This window comes from Cebidichthys violaceus, unplaced genomic scaffold (assembly GCF_023349555.1).
Source record: "Cebidichthys violaceus isolate CVI_PGR_0920_01 unplaced genomic scaffold, fCebVio1.0.p SCAF_7, whole genome shotgun sequence".
Taxonomy (NCBI): domain Eukaryota; kingdom Metazoa; phylum Chordata; class Actinopteri; order Perciformes; family Stichaeidae; genus Cebidichthys; species Cebidichthys violaceus.
Window position 1 is genome coordinate 13,049,722 of NW_027176927.1, and position 12,492 is coordinate 13,062,213.

At 42.0% G+C, this 12,492-nt stretch overlaps 1 protein-coding gene across 1 annotated transcript in view; it reads right to left on the minus strand.

The window, feature by feature from the left end:
• Positions 1–732: 732 nt before the first annotated feature.
• Positions 733–12,492, minus strand: part of lars2 (leucyl-tRNA synthetase 2, mitochondrial) — a 34,984-nt gene continuing 23,224 nt past the window's right edge. Inside the window, exons 13-21 of the mRNA XM_068735627.1 lie at positions 11,319–11,417; positions 9,187–9,324; positions 9,004–9,107; positions 8,309–8,488; positions 7,921–8,090; positions 6,416–6,493; positions 6,183–6,294; positions 5,156–5,283; positions 733–3,740 (exon numbers count right to left, since the gene is read on the minus strand). Coding sequence (XP_068591728.1) covers positions 3,561–3,740; positions 5,156–5,283; positions 6,183–6,294; positions 6,416–6,493; positions 7,921–8,090; positions 8,309–8,488; positions 9,004–9,107; positions 9,187–9,324; positions 11,319–11,417 — 1,189 coding nt within the window. The 3' untranslated portion in view covers positions 733–3,560. The remainder of the gene's footprint in view (positions 3,741–5,155; positions 5,284–6,182; positions 6,295–6,415; positions 6,494–7,920; positions 8,091–8,308; positions 8,489–9,003; positions 9,108–9,186; positions 9,325–11,318; positions 11,418–12,492) is intronic.

Genomic DNA, 12,492 nt, shown 5'->3' on the forward strand with positions numbered 1-12,492 from the left:
GGCTGCTGCTGCTGTAATTAAAACACAAGGTTTATAAGGACCGACCATTCAAGTATGTTAAGGAAAACAGACACCATAATGCAGCATTTCCTTCAAGCTATATAGGATTAACTTGCTTTCCATCTTTTCCACACATATCCACTAGATACAGCCACAGGTATTATTATAGTAAAACTCCCGGAGACCTTGTTCACATGATAATTTGTGTTATTCACAGAGAGGTCAGTATTTTAATAAATGGAGCAGGATCTTTAAAGTTGTGTTGTATTTCCATTTACAAACTAACACACATCTAAGAGAAATTTGTCATTGCGGCAAAGATGAACGCATATGCTATTTATAATGTTCATGACCGTAAGATACATTTGAACAAGTATCACTCGATTATATTAAGGGATTGACTGTGATTTCAAATATAAAACTGTATGGACATTTTTGGGAGTCATCTTCAACATTAAAGTGCTCATGTGTATTGCAAATTACTTCCTGTAATATCTCCTGGTGTTGGTTAAAGGTGAAGACATGTGGTGACAGCAGCAGGGGGTTTTGGAAAATTTGAGACTATTTGGTTTCATCAATTATGTTAATTGATAATTTGTGTCATTAGCACCTCATTAAAGGAACAATTGGAATGAAACAGAGAAGAACTTAATTTCCCAGTATTTAAACCCTCCACACATTCCTTTTTAATAACAGATCTTCAGGGATGGGCAGTAAAGGCAAAAACATTCACAATATGTACTGGAATTTATTAAGTATTATCAATTTTTACAGTAATACTTCTTGAGGCATACAAAGCCTTATTCACACATGTGTAGAGGCGTCTGTTGCTGTCATGTAGGAAACAAGGAGTCAAGTCAGTTGTATCTATCACTTTATCCCAGAGGTTTTTTACAACAACATACAGTACAGCACCATCTATCCTTAGACTGCTGATTAGGAGTTTGTTATACGGGACTTTTGCATAAAAGCATTTGCAATTGCAAAATTTGAGTCAAATACAAATAGGGCAGCTGCTATTGACATTTACTTTAAAAGGCTTTAACTTTGAAGCAGCTGCAGCTTTGGGGGCGATATATCCACTGTGTGCTTTACAACAGATGTTCTGATTGAAATTAATGGATTTAACAGCTCCGGCAGATAAAAAGCTTATTTTCATTCCTAAAAGGTCCAAATGACTAACAGACTGTGTCTATGGAGATGTACAGTAAATAAATAACTTTGTTTTTAAGTGTGGTGCCTTCACATACATGCCAAGTGTTTAGCTGGATCCCAAAACAATAAAAAATCTGCTGATACATTGAGCTCACACGCACACAAAAAATCCTTGGATGACCAAATTACCACCATTGAGGTCAGCCTCTAAGATAATGAGCTGCAGCATTACTACGCCTCCCCCCCAGAGAATAGACGGCCCAGTCCAGGGACTCAACCGGTGCAGTGGAGGGTGACTGTGACTGCTGTGTGCACACCACCCTTTTTTCTTTTTTTTTTTCCCCATGCAGAGCTTCTCAAGAGGAAGGGGTTTCCTTTTAACTCAGCAAAGACAATTCATGCCGTAACTTACATCCCATGTGTAAGAGAGACAACGGCTGTGGTCAGAAGAGAAAGTGAGTCATAGTTCAATTCTGTTGCCTATTCAATAATTCTGGTCGTCATGGAAACTGCAGAGCTGACAAAAAGTGTTAACCCTCTGAACCCTGAGCAGTTTTGGGATGTTTTTGGCTCCGGCCACATTTTACTCTCTGTGGCCTCATTTTTCACTGCAACGTTTAAGTCATGCATCTCTATGGAGGTTCTACGTGCTATATTCATTGAACTATATACACACGTGTGTTTTGGTGTTCAGAGGGTTTTGGACTCCAGAGGTTGTTATTGAAGTGACGAAATTACTTATTAGAGGAAATGCATCAGTTCAGCTCAGACCTCCTTTGGTTGAATTACACTGTTAAGAAATATGCTACTTATCTATTTATTCAAAGCCAAGGTAATATCAGTCTGTAAATATTTTCCTGGCATTTCTGACCGATCTGAAGTGACTACAATGTTTGTCTTTTCAATGACATGGCAGCTTTAGCTTACCACTTCAGACCCGTTTATTAGCTGGTGTTAGGATGGAGAGTAGAAGGGAAAGAGTGAAAAAATACCTGACACAATTATTTATATATGATATACAGCCAGCGTGAAAGAAAACAAGGCTCACAAAAATGAGTTGCCAGAAGACAAAATACCCCTGTTTGTCTAGTACTTGCTGTCTTGTGCTGTTGCAGCATCTGGTAGAGATCAAATTCACAGAATCTGAGACAATACAGAGAATATCTAATGCAGCGTTGGCTTTTTGCTCCCCTCCTCTTATTCCTGGTTTCTCTTCCTGTTATTCTTTCTCTCCTGTGAGCCTTTTCCTGTCACCTGATGGTCAGAGATGGAGCATAGAAATATGGAAAAAAAAGTTAGGGGGGGGGGGGGGGGGGATCAGCAATGAATGTTCTGTGTTTTCTTCTGTCCACAATTGTTTTTATTCATCATGTTTTTAAGAAAAGCAAACCCTCTATCACCTCACAACGTGATACAGCATGAGTTTTATCAGTCACAAGCTGACCGTCTTATACTATAAAAATAACAGCACTTCCTCAAATGGAAGCTGACCTTGCAAAAGTGACACACATCTCACTTTTCAATGAGTTCACATTCCTTTATCTTCATTCGTACACTGATCCCAGACAAAATATGACACTTCTGTTCAGCAGCTACCGAAAATCTTGGTTTAAAGGCAACGTGGGCACTGCAAGTGCTACCACATATCAAAGAAATGCTTACTCACCAAGCCATTAAAGATAGGCCAGTGGGTGTGCACATGGATACATTTCAGTGCCGATGTCTGACTCATGTTGACCCAATGCTGAGACAGAGACGCCGAGCTGATTAATAAGCACAGTGCAGCCACAAAATAATGGTAAGCTACAAAATCCCACTCCACATGAGGCTCTTCAGTGACCTACAATATGCCTATATAGTGATGGCAATAGGGTTCACAGAGCACAGTGGCAGGTCCAGAAGCCAAACGTGTATCTGTGTATGGCGCTTAGAAGAGATCAAAAGCAGCAGCAGAGTGACAAACACCGATAAGGCAGATCTGGACAGTGTGACTCAGCTGAGACATTAGGCAGATGGGAGACGGAGAGGTGTGAAGTTGTGGTCCTGGGTGCGATGCTGAAAGTGGTGTTAAGGGAGAAAGGAGAAATCTGATGGAACACTGTAATCTGAAGTGGTGTTTGGGCTTTTTTGGGATTGTCAAGAGAGTCTGACGAAACGGGAGGATGATCTGAAAGAGACAGGTGCCTAATCTCTCTTGGAAAATTTAAAAAGAGACAAGAAATCCCACTGCTTTCCGAGACAGCGAAGTATAAATAAAATATCTTTTAGACATATTTACATTGAATTTGTGACAGTTAATATAAACTTTGTCTTAATTAATATAAAAATTCACCCTCTTTTGTCTCTCTCTCTTTGTGCCGAGTCAATGACTGACAGTTACAAAAGCAGCGTTGAATGCACAAATATCACTCGTCAATGAGGAAGTTGATGAGGGCAGTCCTGGGGGAAAGGATGGCTCTCTTGATGCTGCGGTCGCCAAGAAGCTTCTGTCCAAACGGACTCTCCACGATGAGCTGCTGCACCCGTTCACAGTCTTTGGACACCTGCAGAGGCACGGCCACTGTCCCACAGGCCTTGTTGTTTATCTGAGGGGGAGAAATGAGGAGAGAAATAGATGGGATTCTAATTTGTTCCCCCAAATGTTTCCCTTGAAACAATTCTCCATCTGCAAGCAGTTCTGCCATGTCAGACATTACCCAAACTCTTCCTTCCTGGCATAAAAGGACCCAAATAACAGACTCCACCTCTCCTTCCATATATATATAGCAAACCCTTAAAACACATAGTTAGTGGTAGGTATGGGAAGGGCACTCTTGTAATGTTCTGAAGCAAGTGCATGTGTGCACACAGTGAATGTGATCTCTGGAAGTGGTTGTAAAGTGATGTGTGTGTGTGTGTGTGTGTGTGTGTGTGTGTGTGTGTGTGTGTGTGTGTGTGTGTGTGTGTGTGTGTGTGTGTGTGTGTGTGAGAGAGAGAGAGGCCACTCAGCCTCGGCCTCTCTTCTGGGACAAACCCAAGTACGTGATTAGAGGACAGAGGGAATCGAGGTTAACTCCACAGGGCTGAGGAAACCCACAACTGAGCTCAGTCTGAAGTAAAACCAACATCATCATCATCATCATCATCATCATCAAGTACTGGGAGCTCCAATATACATGTATGTACTGTGTGTGTGTGTGTGTGTGTGTGTGTGTGTGTGTGTGTGTGTGTGTGTGTGTGTGTGTGTGTGGAGACAGGGTGTATTGGATTTATGACTCGTGTGTGAGACTTTTATCTATTAACTGAGTCGATATCCAGGACTGTGAAGAGTGACCTCTGTGTGTGTGTGTGTGTGTGTGTGTGTGTGTGTGTGTGTGTGTGTGTGTGTGTGTGTGTGTGTGTGTATGCGTTCAGATGTAGTCATGTGTGTATGTGTTTTCATTCACGTGCCAGTGTTAGCATGTGTGATGCTTGGATCTGATCCAAACCTTCCCTCCACTGCTGGATATTCTCTCCGATTGTCTGACGCTGCCAAACCGAGGGCTTTCGATATTTGTGTGATTGAGCTCACAGGCGGAAAGAAAGTCACAAGAAATGATGGTGAGAGAGTAACAGCGAGTCAGGAAAAACACGGCGGCTCAGTTACTGGCGTTTAATTATTGACCCACTTGTCTATTTAGCTTAAAGCATAACACTAGACATGCACACACACACACACACACACACACACACACGATAATCATAGACTCTCTGGGAAATTACAGACTATGAATGTAATCATGGACTGAAGACTTTAGATTTAAGGGTGGAGAGTTTGAGTGAAAACCGTAGTGGATGCAAGAGCAACCGTGAGTGAATATACCAATTAATTAAGTTATATATATATATAATGATCAAAGAGCGGAGTGAAAACCTTTTATGTCTCAAACAAAAACATAAGAGTTTTGTTTTTTAGCTTGATGTTTCTTTGGTCTGGCTGACCATGCATGAGTTTGATGTGTGTGTTTATGTGTGATCCTACCAGCACAGACAGCTCCACAAAGTCAGGGGCCTCCAGGTACTCGGGGTCCACAGTTGGCCAGAACTGTTGCAGGACGTCTTCTCCCCGCTGGAGGAGGTGGCTGAGGGGGTTTCTTACCTCGCAAAGACCTGTTAAGAGACCCGGGAGAACACACGTGAGAATAATATCAAAAATATCTGCTTTCACACCACTGAGATGGTTTCTTGTGCCGAGGCTCTCTCAAACAGCCGCTACACCAACTCAGCCAAGGGGTGGGGAGAAAAACATGGAGGGTAAATAGACCAGAATAAAGTAAATGGGTTGTCTTTTATTGAGCCAAAACAAATTACTTTTATGTTTTCTTTTATGTAGAGAAAAAGTGTCTTGATGAAGGGTCAAACAACACCCCACCATCTCCTGTCCTGACTCATTTAAACCAGCAAGACTAAAATATACAACGTGACTGAGTGCAGCAGAGGTCACTTGTTTCTCACTTTCATGTTCCGTTTCTAAAATTACACATGTGAGCAACAAACAAAACACACACAGTCTCATTAAAAACACACACGCCTCTTCCTCCCAGAGGTCACCTGTCAGGTGGACAATACGTTTTTCTGGAAACTCTTTTCTTTTAGCTGTGTGCAGAGAGCTTCCCAAAAGCTCCCAGCATAGTTTCAGTTTCGTTTGATGGACAGTGAGTCTACTTTAAGGTTGTATGGTTCTTATTTGTCTGGGATGCATAACAGTTAGACAAATGAAAAAGTGTCACCGACTTAACGGCTGTTGATTGCGTCACTGCTGGGCATTGGTGTTAGATAAAAAGCACCGTCTGACTGAGGCAACTTCCTTTTAAAGACATTAGAAATAATCTATTTTTACCACAAACTGCACATACTTTTGTCCCTGTGTCAGTCCAAAATGTAATTAATCACAAGGTGACTGCCATGATATTATGAGTCTAAAATAAATCCATAAAATAAAAAAATGAATGAACAGCATAGTACGAGTGCAGAATTAATTATTTTTTAATAATTTGCAAGTCACCAACCTGCCCAAAGTTCAGAAGCCAAGTGCGGAGCCATGGGTGCTGTCATTAAAACCAGCGCAGCCAGAGCTTCCTCAAACTCCACACTGTGCTGCACCACCCTGACCGTCGCACTCTGAACACACACACACACGCACACACACACACACACACACACACAAATGTAATTTCCAAAGTGTGAGAGCAAACAGTGAAGTGTGACATCTTTACTTCAAGGTGCTGGAGGGCTCACTCACACTCAGTGTGTTGGTAAGTCCCATCAGTCGAGAAATGGCTGCGTTGAAGAGGAAGTCCTCTGTGAAGTGAGATGTGACCTGAAAATACAGGTAACACAAGTCTGAGGCTTTAACATCTGCTTTGGTTACTGAGCATGTGGACTGTGTTTGTGTCATGGAATAACTTTGAGTCTGCCTCGGAAGAATGACAGAACCACCTGTCAACATAACATGATGAGATCTTTAACCCTGCTAGCACGCAGACTGATATTTCTAAACTTGAAACAAACACAGGCTCTCCACTCTGCTTTTTTGAAAGATGTCATGCAGCACCTGCATTTGGAAAAAAACAAACATTTTCATTGAGAAGTAGTGACAACAAGGTCTACCAGATCTGGCAACCCTTTTTCGACCACTTCAATAACAGTGCACTAATCCTTCCCACAAACTGGCCTGGATTAAACAAGATTCACAAGAGCACTATCGACATATTCAACATCTTTCACTCCATTATTCTAATTTATTTATTGTGATACATTTTCCTGTTGTCTTTATTTGAACTGAACTTTAGGTATTATACTGTAAAACATTGATATGTTTTATTTACGTTTCTATTTTTTTATGTCCTCTTAAAGCCTGCACTTAAAATATTTTTCTTATATTACTACTGCTTCCCTTTGAAAACCCCAATAAAAAGAGTTTAAAAACAATGGTTAAAATAAAACAATGAGAGGCCTAAAAGAGGAGCCTCCTCCCGTTATCACCATGTGAACCGGCTGAAGGCACACAGCATGTCAACATTGCCCTGCTTAGCCTTCTGGGAAGAAGAACCAGTTTGGAAAGGGCAAAAGGGAGGAGGAGGTCGATCACCGAGGCTTTTCTGAGGGACGGATCAAAAGACAGCCTTGGCTTTGGGGGCTTATGGCAAACAGCCAGAGGTCCTTTAAAAACACCAGCCCTGAGGGGTGGAGAGAGAGAGAATCAAACCTGGCAGTAAAAGGAGGCTATTTATAAAGGGTGAGAGGAGACGGAGTGGATTTAAAATCAATTTCCATTGCCTCCTTCTTTTACTCTTGGGGTTTCAGGTTGCGATAGATGTTCAGCTTTGGATGGAAAGGCTGGAACTCTATGCACTATGTACTACAGCTGTTTGATGAGTGACATATTACCTTGAATGTTCTCATACCTTGCATCCTGAAAAAATATATCTTACTATGCATGGCAATCTATTGCGGTGTAAAAAGTAACAAAATATCTAAAACTGCATATTAAAAACAAGAACCACAGATAATTTGTACTATGGTAATAGCAGAAAAATTTAATTCAAAATAGACCAAGATGACAGCTGCAATTGTGTGATTCACTTATCTTATTGAAGGAAGATGAAAAATAACTTGCTGTGAAACATTTTAAATGTGGGCCCATTACTGACCCCTACTGGTAATGACTGTAGCAATATCTAACTGTTAAATAATGTCACCATGACACATTTTCAGCCATTTATTCCAGCCGGTCTGAAACTATACCTCTTGAACCGCGTAGTTCTTGTTCTCCCAGATCTTCTTCGTCTCTGTCAGCTCTTTCTTTTTCAGCAGGGAGGGGCTGGGGACGTCTCCGAGTTGCCGAGCCCCCCTCAGCTTGGTCACCAGCTGCCAGAGCCGAGACTGCCATCGCAGGACACCAGGGAGGGCATCGGCTGAGGTTGTGAACACACACAGGCGCAGAAGAAAAGGATATTACAATATGACGTACTGTGGGAAAAACGATCCAGAATTTACTTCACTTGAAAACAAGAGATATTGGTTTCTTTGAGGCATATAGATAAAGCTAAATCTCACAAAACCAACATGCTCTGACATGAGTTAATGATGCTAAATAATAACACATGGTGTTGGTGTAATCTTCATGGCTCACTCTTGACATTCCAGAGGATGTCCTGTTCAGGTGGTGCAGCGTAAAGGGTGTAGAGTCGAACTGTGTCCAAGCCGTACTGCTGCACCACCTCCTGGGGGTCCAGACCGTTGTGTTTAGACTTGCTCATCTTCTCCCATGTCACCTCAACACGACCACCGCCATACACCACCGGCTCCTTATCTAGAATAGGGAGGTTAGGAGTCATAGGTCAGATATAGCTGGACAAAGTGTTTTTATTTTTCCTGCTAGCTCCTGTTCGCTCACAATAAGTAAAATACAATAGATAGAAAAACATGAAAGGCTTAGTCAATCTGAGTCTCTGACAGCAGTATCTTCTATTTATCCCCTTATCAATAGAGAGAAGCTGAAGCTCCTTGGGTGTGAAGCCAATTGTAAGAGCTCTCTTACATCTCTTCAAAAGATTTGTTGTGATTTGATTTTGTCAAGAGTAGCTAGTGAACGTGTCATTCAAGATGGAAAAATGACAAAGCACAAAACAAAGAGGGATTGCTTTTAGCAGCACAAAAGGGTTATTAGGGATTTAACTACACACTACATTAAGAAACAAAAATGTTGTCACGACTCATTTGTTGTATCTGGCAGAGCCACGTGGAGGGAAGCCCTCTGCTCTCCTCTCTCATCTGTTACAGATGTGTCACACTGACAAACACCCTGCAGATTCAGCAAGTGTGTACCTGTGAAGTCTATTTCTTCTCTCTTTAGGTACCGGCCACTGTCTGCTAGTTTGAAAGTCTGGCCCTTGATCAGACCCTGAACCAGCAGCTTCCGAAAAGGCTCCCTGAAAGACAGGAAGTTGTTAATTATCATACACACGTGAACGTGCACGGCAAAAGCAGATAAAGCACTGTGTACTGTACCTGTGAGCGACAAGACCCTGATCCTTGCAGAAGTGACAGAGGAAGCGAGCGTAGTACAAGTGCATGACAGCGTGCTCCTTCCCTCCGATGTACACGTCCACAGGCAGCCAGTGATCCGCTAGGTGGCGCTCAAAAGGCCTGGAGGGGAACAACAGGTTTGGGGGAGCGGTGTTGTGAAGCCGCCCTTTGAATGCATAGTATCAAGAGATATGTTAACAATAAAAGCGTGAAAAGAAAAACAAGATATTTGTATTAGGAGTCGTATGCAATAAGTCTGCTGTTACCCAAGCCCAAGTATTTCACTAATAGATTGTATATTTCATTACTTTGAAGCAATTTTGAGTTGGAAAACCCTTTAAAAATTGCACTTCATAATTACACAATTGCACTTCCCAGAGACAAAAAACATACATTGTGACATTTTTTTCTTTAGATATAGTTTCTGTAGATGTTGTTTTCTCTTTTCTAAATGATCCATGTTGTTTATATCAACGACTCCAACTAAATATCAAATGCATGACTTCCTCTCTCTTTCCAGGAAACACAGACACTACATGTTTACAACAGCACATGGAAGAGCTTTGGAGACCTACTGTAGATACAAGCTTTCTATACCGTGTTAGATTACAAGCCTTTTAGTAAACAGCTATACTTTGTATTAATTGTTCATTACAAATAAAGTTTATTGTTGGATGAATCAGGAACTGAGAATACAGTTTGTCGATATCAAATTTGACAACATGTTCTTAAACAACATTTTGTCACACATGCACTAATTGTTATGTGCTTTATCCATCCACATAAACACACACTTCCTCTAGGGGGCAGGCTGAATCTGATACACAAGGCTCCGGGGATGAAGTGAACAGAAGCATCCTGAAGCCTCCTCTATCTCACTGGCTTCACAAAAAAAAGTGGTGGTCAAGTAATATGAGTTTCAAATATGGCTATGAAGACTTCCATGAAGAACCCCAAATACAGCTTCTTGTGTTCACAGTAAAGTATTTGTGGAGGAAAATCTATCTGAGACGAACTGAGACTGGGCTGCTTCTCTCAGATTTTTTATTTGATGTGTTGAGCCTGACTGGCATGATGGTCAGCAGCGGAAGGGATTTCACCTAATGATACTTCTTTAGAACAGTCTACTATCTCTGTGTGTCACCTTTCACACCAGCCATTACTCTCCTCCACTCTTCTCTGCCTCTCGCCCTCCCTCCCTCTCTCTCTCTGGCTGATGGTGTCTCCGGATAACTGAGCCAGGGAAAAAGGTTATGAGCTCACAAGGCTGAAAATAATTTAGCCCAGGGAACTCTAACACACACACACACACACACACACACACACACACACTTCCATTTAACACCCTTTTCCTATTTCCTTCCTCTTACTTGGTACTTTCAACATCTCTGGTTTCCTATTTTCATCGTTTCCCCTTGTGCACAGAAGGCTCAGCAGGCTAACTGAAATGCACAAATGGTGTAATTGCCTTTTCTGTTGTGCCATAATCTGTCCCGCTAAGAAAAGTGATGGGGAGAGCAGTCCCCCTCCTTTTAAAACAGCTTTTCAGCTAGGTCAGGGCACTGGGAAATTAATCTCTTTTGTTGAGCTCAGGGTATCGCCACAATCCCAGCAGGTGACAGCAGTAGCTCCATAATCTCTATTGGCAGGGAATGCAAGTTCCAGGAAAGTGTCTGCGTTTGCGTAACTGTGTCACTGTGTGTCTGAGTGTATGTTTGAAACGGGTAAGTGGGCATAATTATGTACTGGAGTACAACTTTACATAAGCGCATATAGACACATGCACACGTTGGTGTGCATGTGAAAGTGAAATGTGTGAGAGTCAAGAGAGAAAATCAAGTTTCTATTGATATAGCATAGATTTATTTTTTAAATACCTAAAAATAGATATGCGTATCCACCCACTGCAGAAGAAACAGCCTTCTCTTCTTTTCATTTAATTCTCATTTGAACGAAGAAAGTGTAAATAAGATCTGTGCAATTTGTGCTAAAAACCTGTCACAGTGCAAGCAAACAGATGCAAGAGGAAAAAATAAAGAGCTTGCATTTTGGTGGCGAGTCAGAAATGGTTGAAAAAACAAGAAAGTGAAGTCTCAGGAGGAGGCTGTTCATACCTGTCTGGGTTATGAGGGTCTGTGTATCTAAAGTAATACCAGGCGGAGTCCACAAACGTGTCCATGGTGTCAGTCTCCCTCCTTGCTGGGCCCTTACATCTGAGACAGAGAGGTAGCAGAGGCAGCACAAAAATCAATATTAGGCCCACAAATTAGAATGCGAACAAATGAACGATGTCTGTTTGTATGCTAAGTGAAATGGCACATTGTGTGATTTGTGTGTGAGTGTGAAGCTGGCTTCATCTGGATGTGGGGGGGTCATGTCCCTGCAGAGAAGCCCAGCTGAGGCCAGACTGGCATCAGAGCCCTGTCCCTGTGCCCTGACTAACAGGCTGTGCTAACAGGGAACCAACTGGCAGGCAGAACACATGATCATGTGTTTGTGTTGGAAATGCCACCTCGTGCCCCTCTCCTTCCAAGCCAAACAGCACTTGGGTACGTAATGGGAATCTGCCAACATCACTTTCACAATGGAGAAGAGGACATTTGCAAAGACACGGGAAAAGAGAGATTTCTTTTTGTTCAGATTTAAAGCACGTAATGAATCGGTGAAAGCGCCTGCTTTTTACTTTATAATGAGTCTCAATAGGGTTGGAGTCAGTGTCCCAGAAAGATAAACAGAAGCAAAGCTCTGAGCTTTACTAAGTGCAACAGAGCAGGTATCGAATCCTGGACCTCATGGGATGTCTCTGTTCAGTTTCACTCACACAAACATTCATCTCACGGTGAAAAATAATGTTTAATATCACACTCACTAACACAGACACACACCCCTCGACCACCTACCATACCAGTCTATAATAAGGCACTGATGAGGAGGTATGAGCTCAAGGTTGCCTAGCAACAAGGCTAAGGTGTAGCAAGGTTAATATTTGGAAGCCAGGTGTTATCTCATATGATACAAATCCAGCAATATAACAAATCATCACAAAAGAATACAAAAAATAGAAAAGTCACAAAGTTGTACAAAAAAAAGACTCAGCTCAAGCAGATGAGATTTGTCCCCCTCCTCTCTCACACCAGGCCAGCCAATCAGAGGCCAGGTTGTGGTCATTTGACAGGCGGCTGGTCAGGGCCACAGTCAGACTACTGAGGATCAGATTAGACAACACACAGAGGTGCTCTCTCTAAAGATGGCCCGTCTCTAAGCCATGAAAGGAGCCCAACAACAACA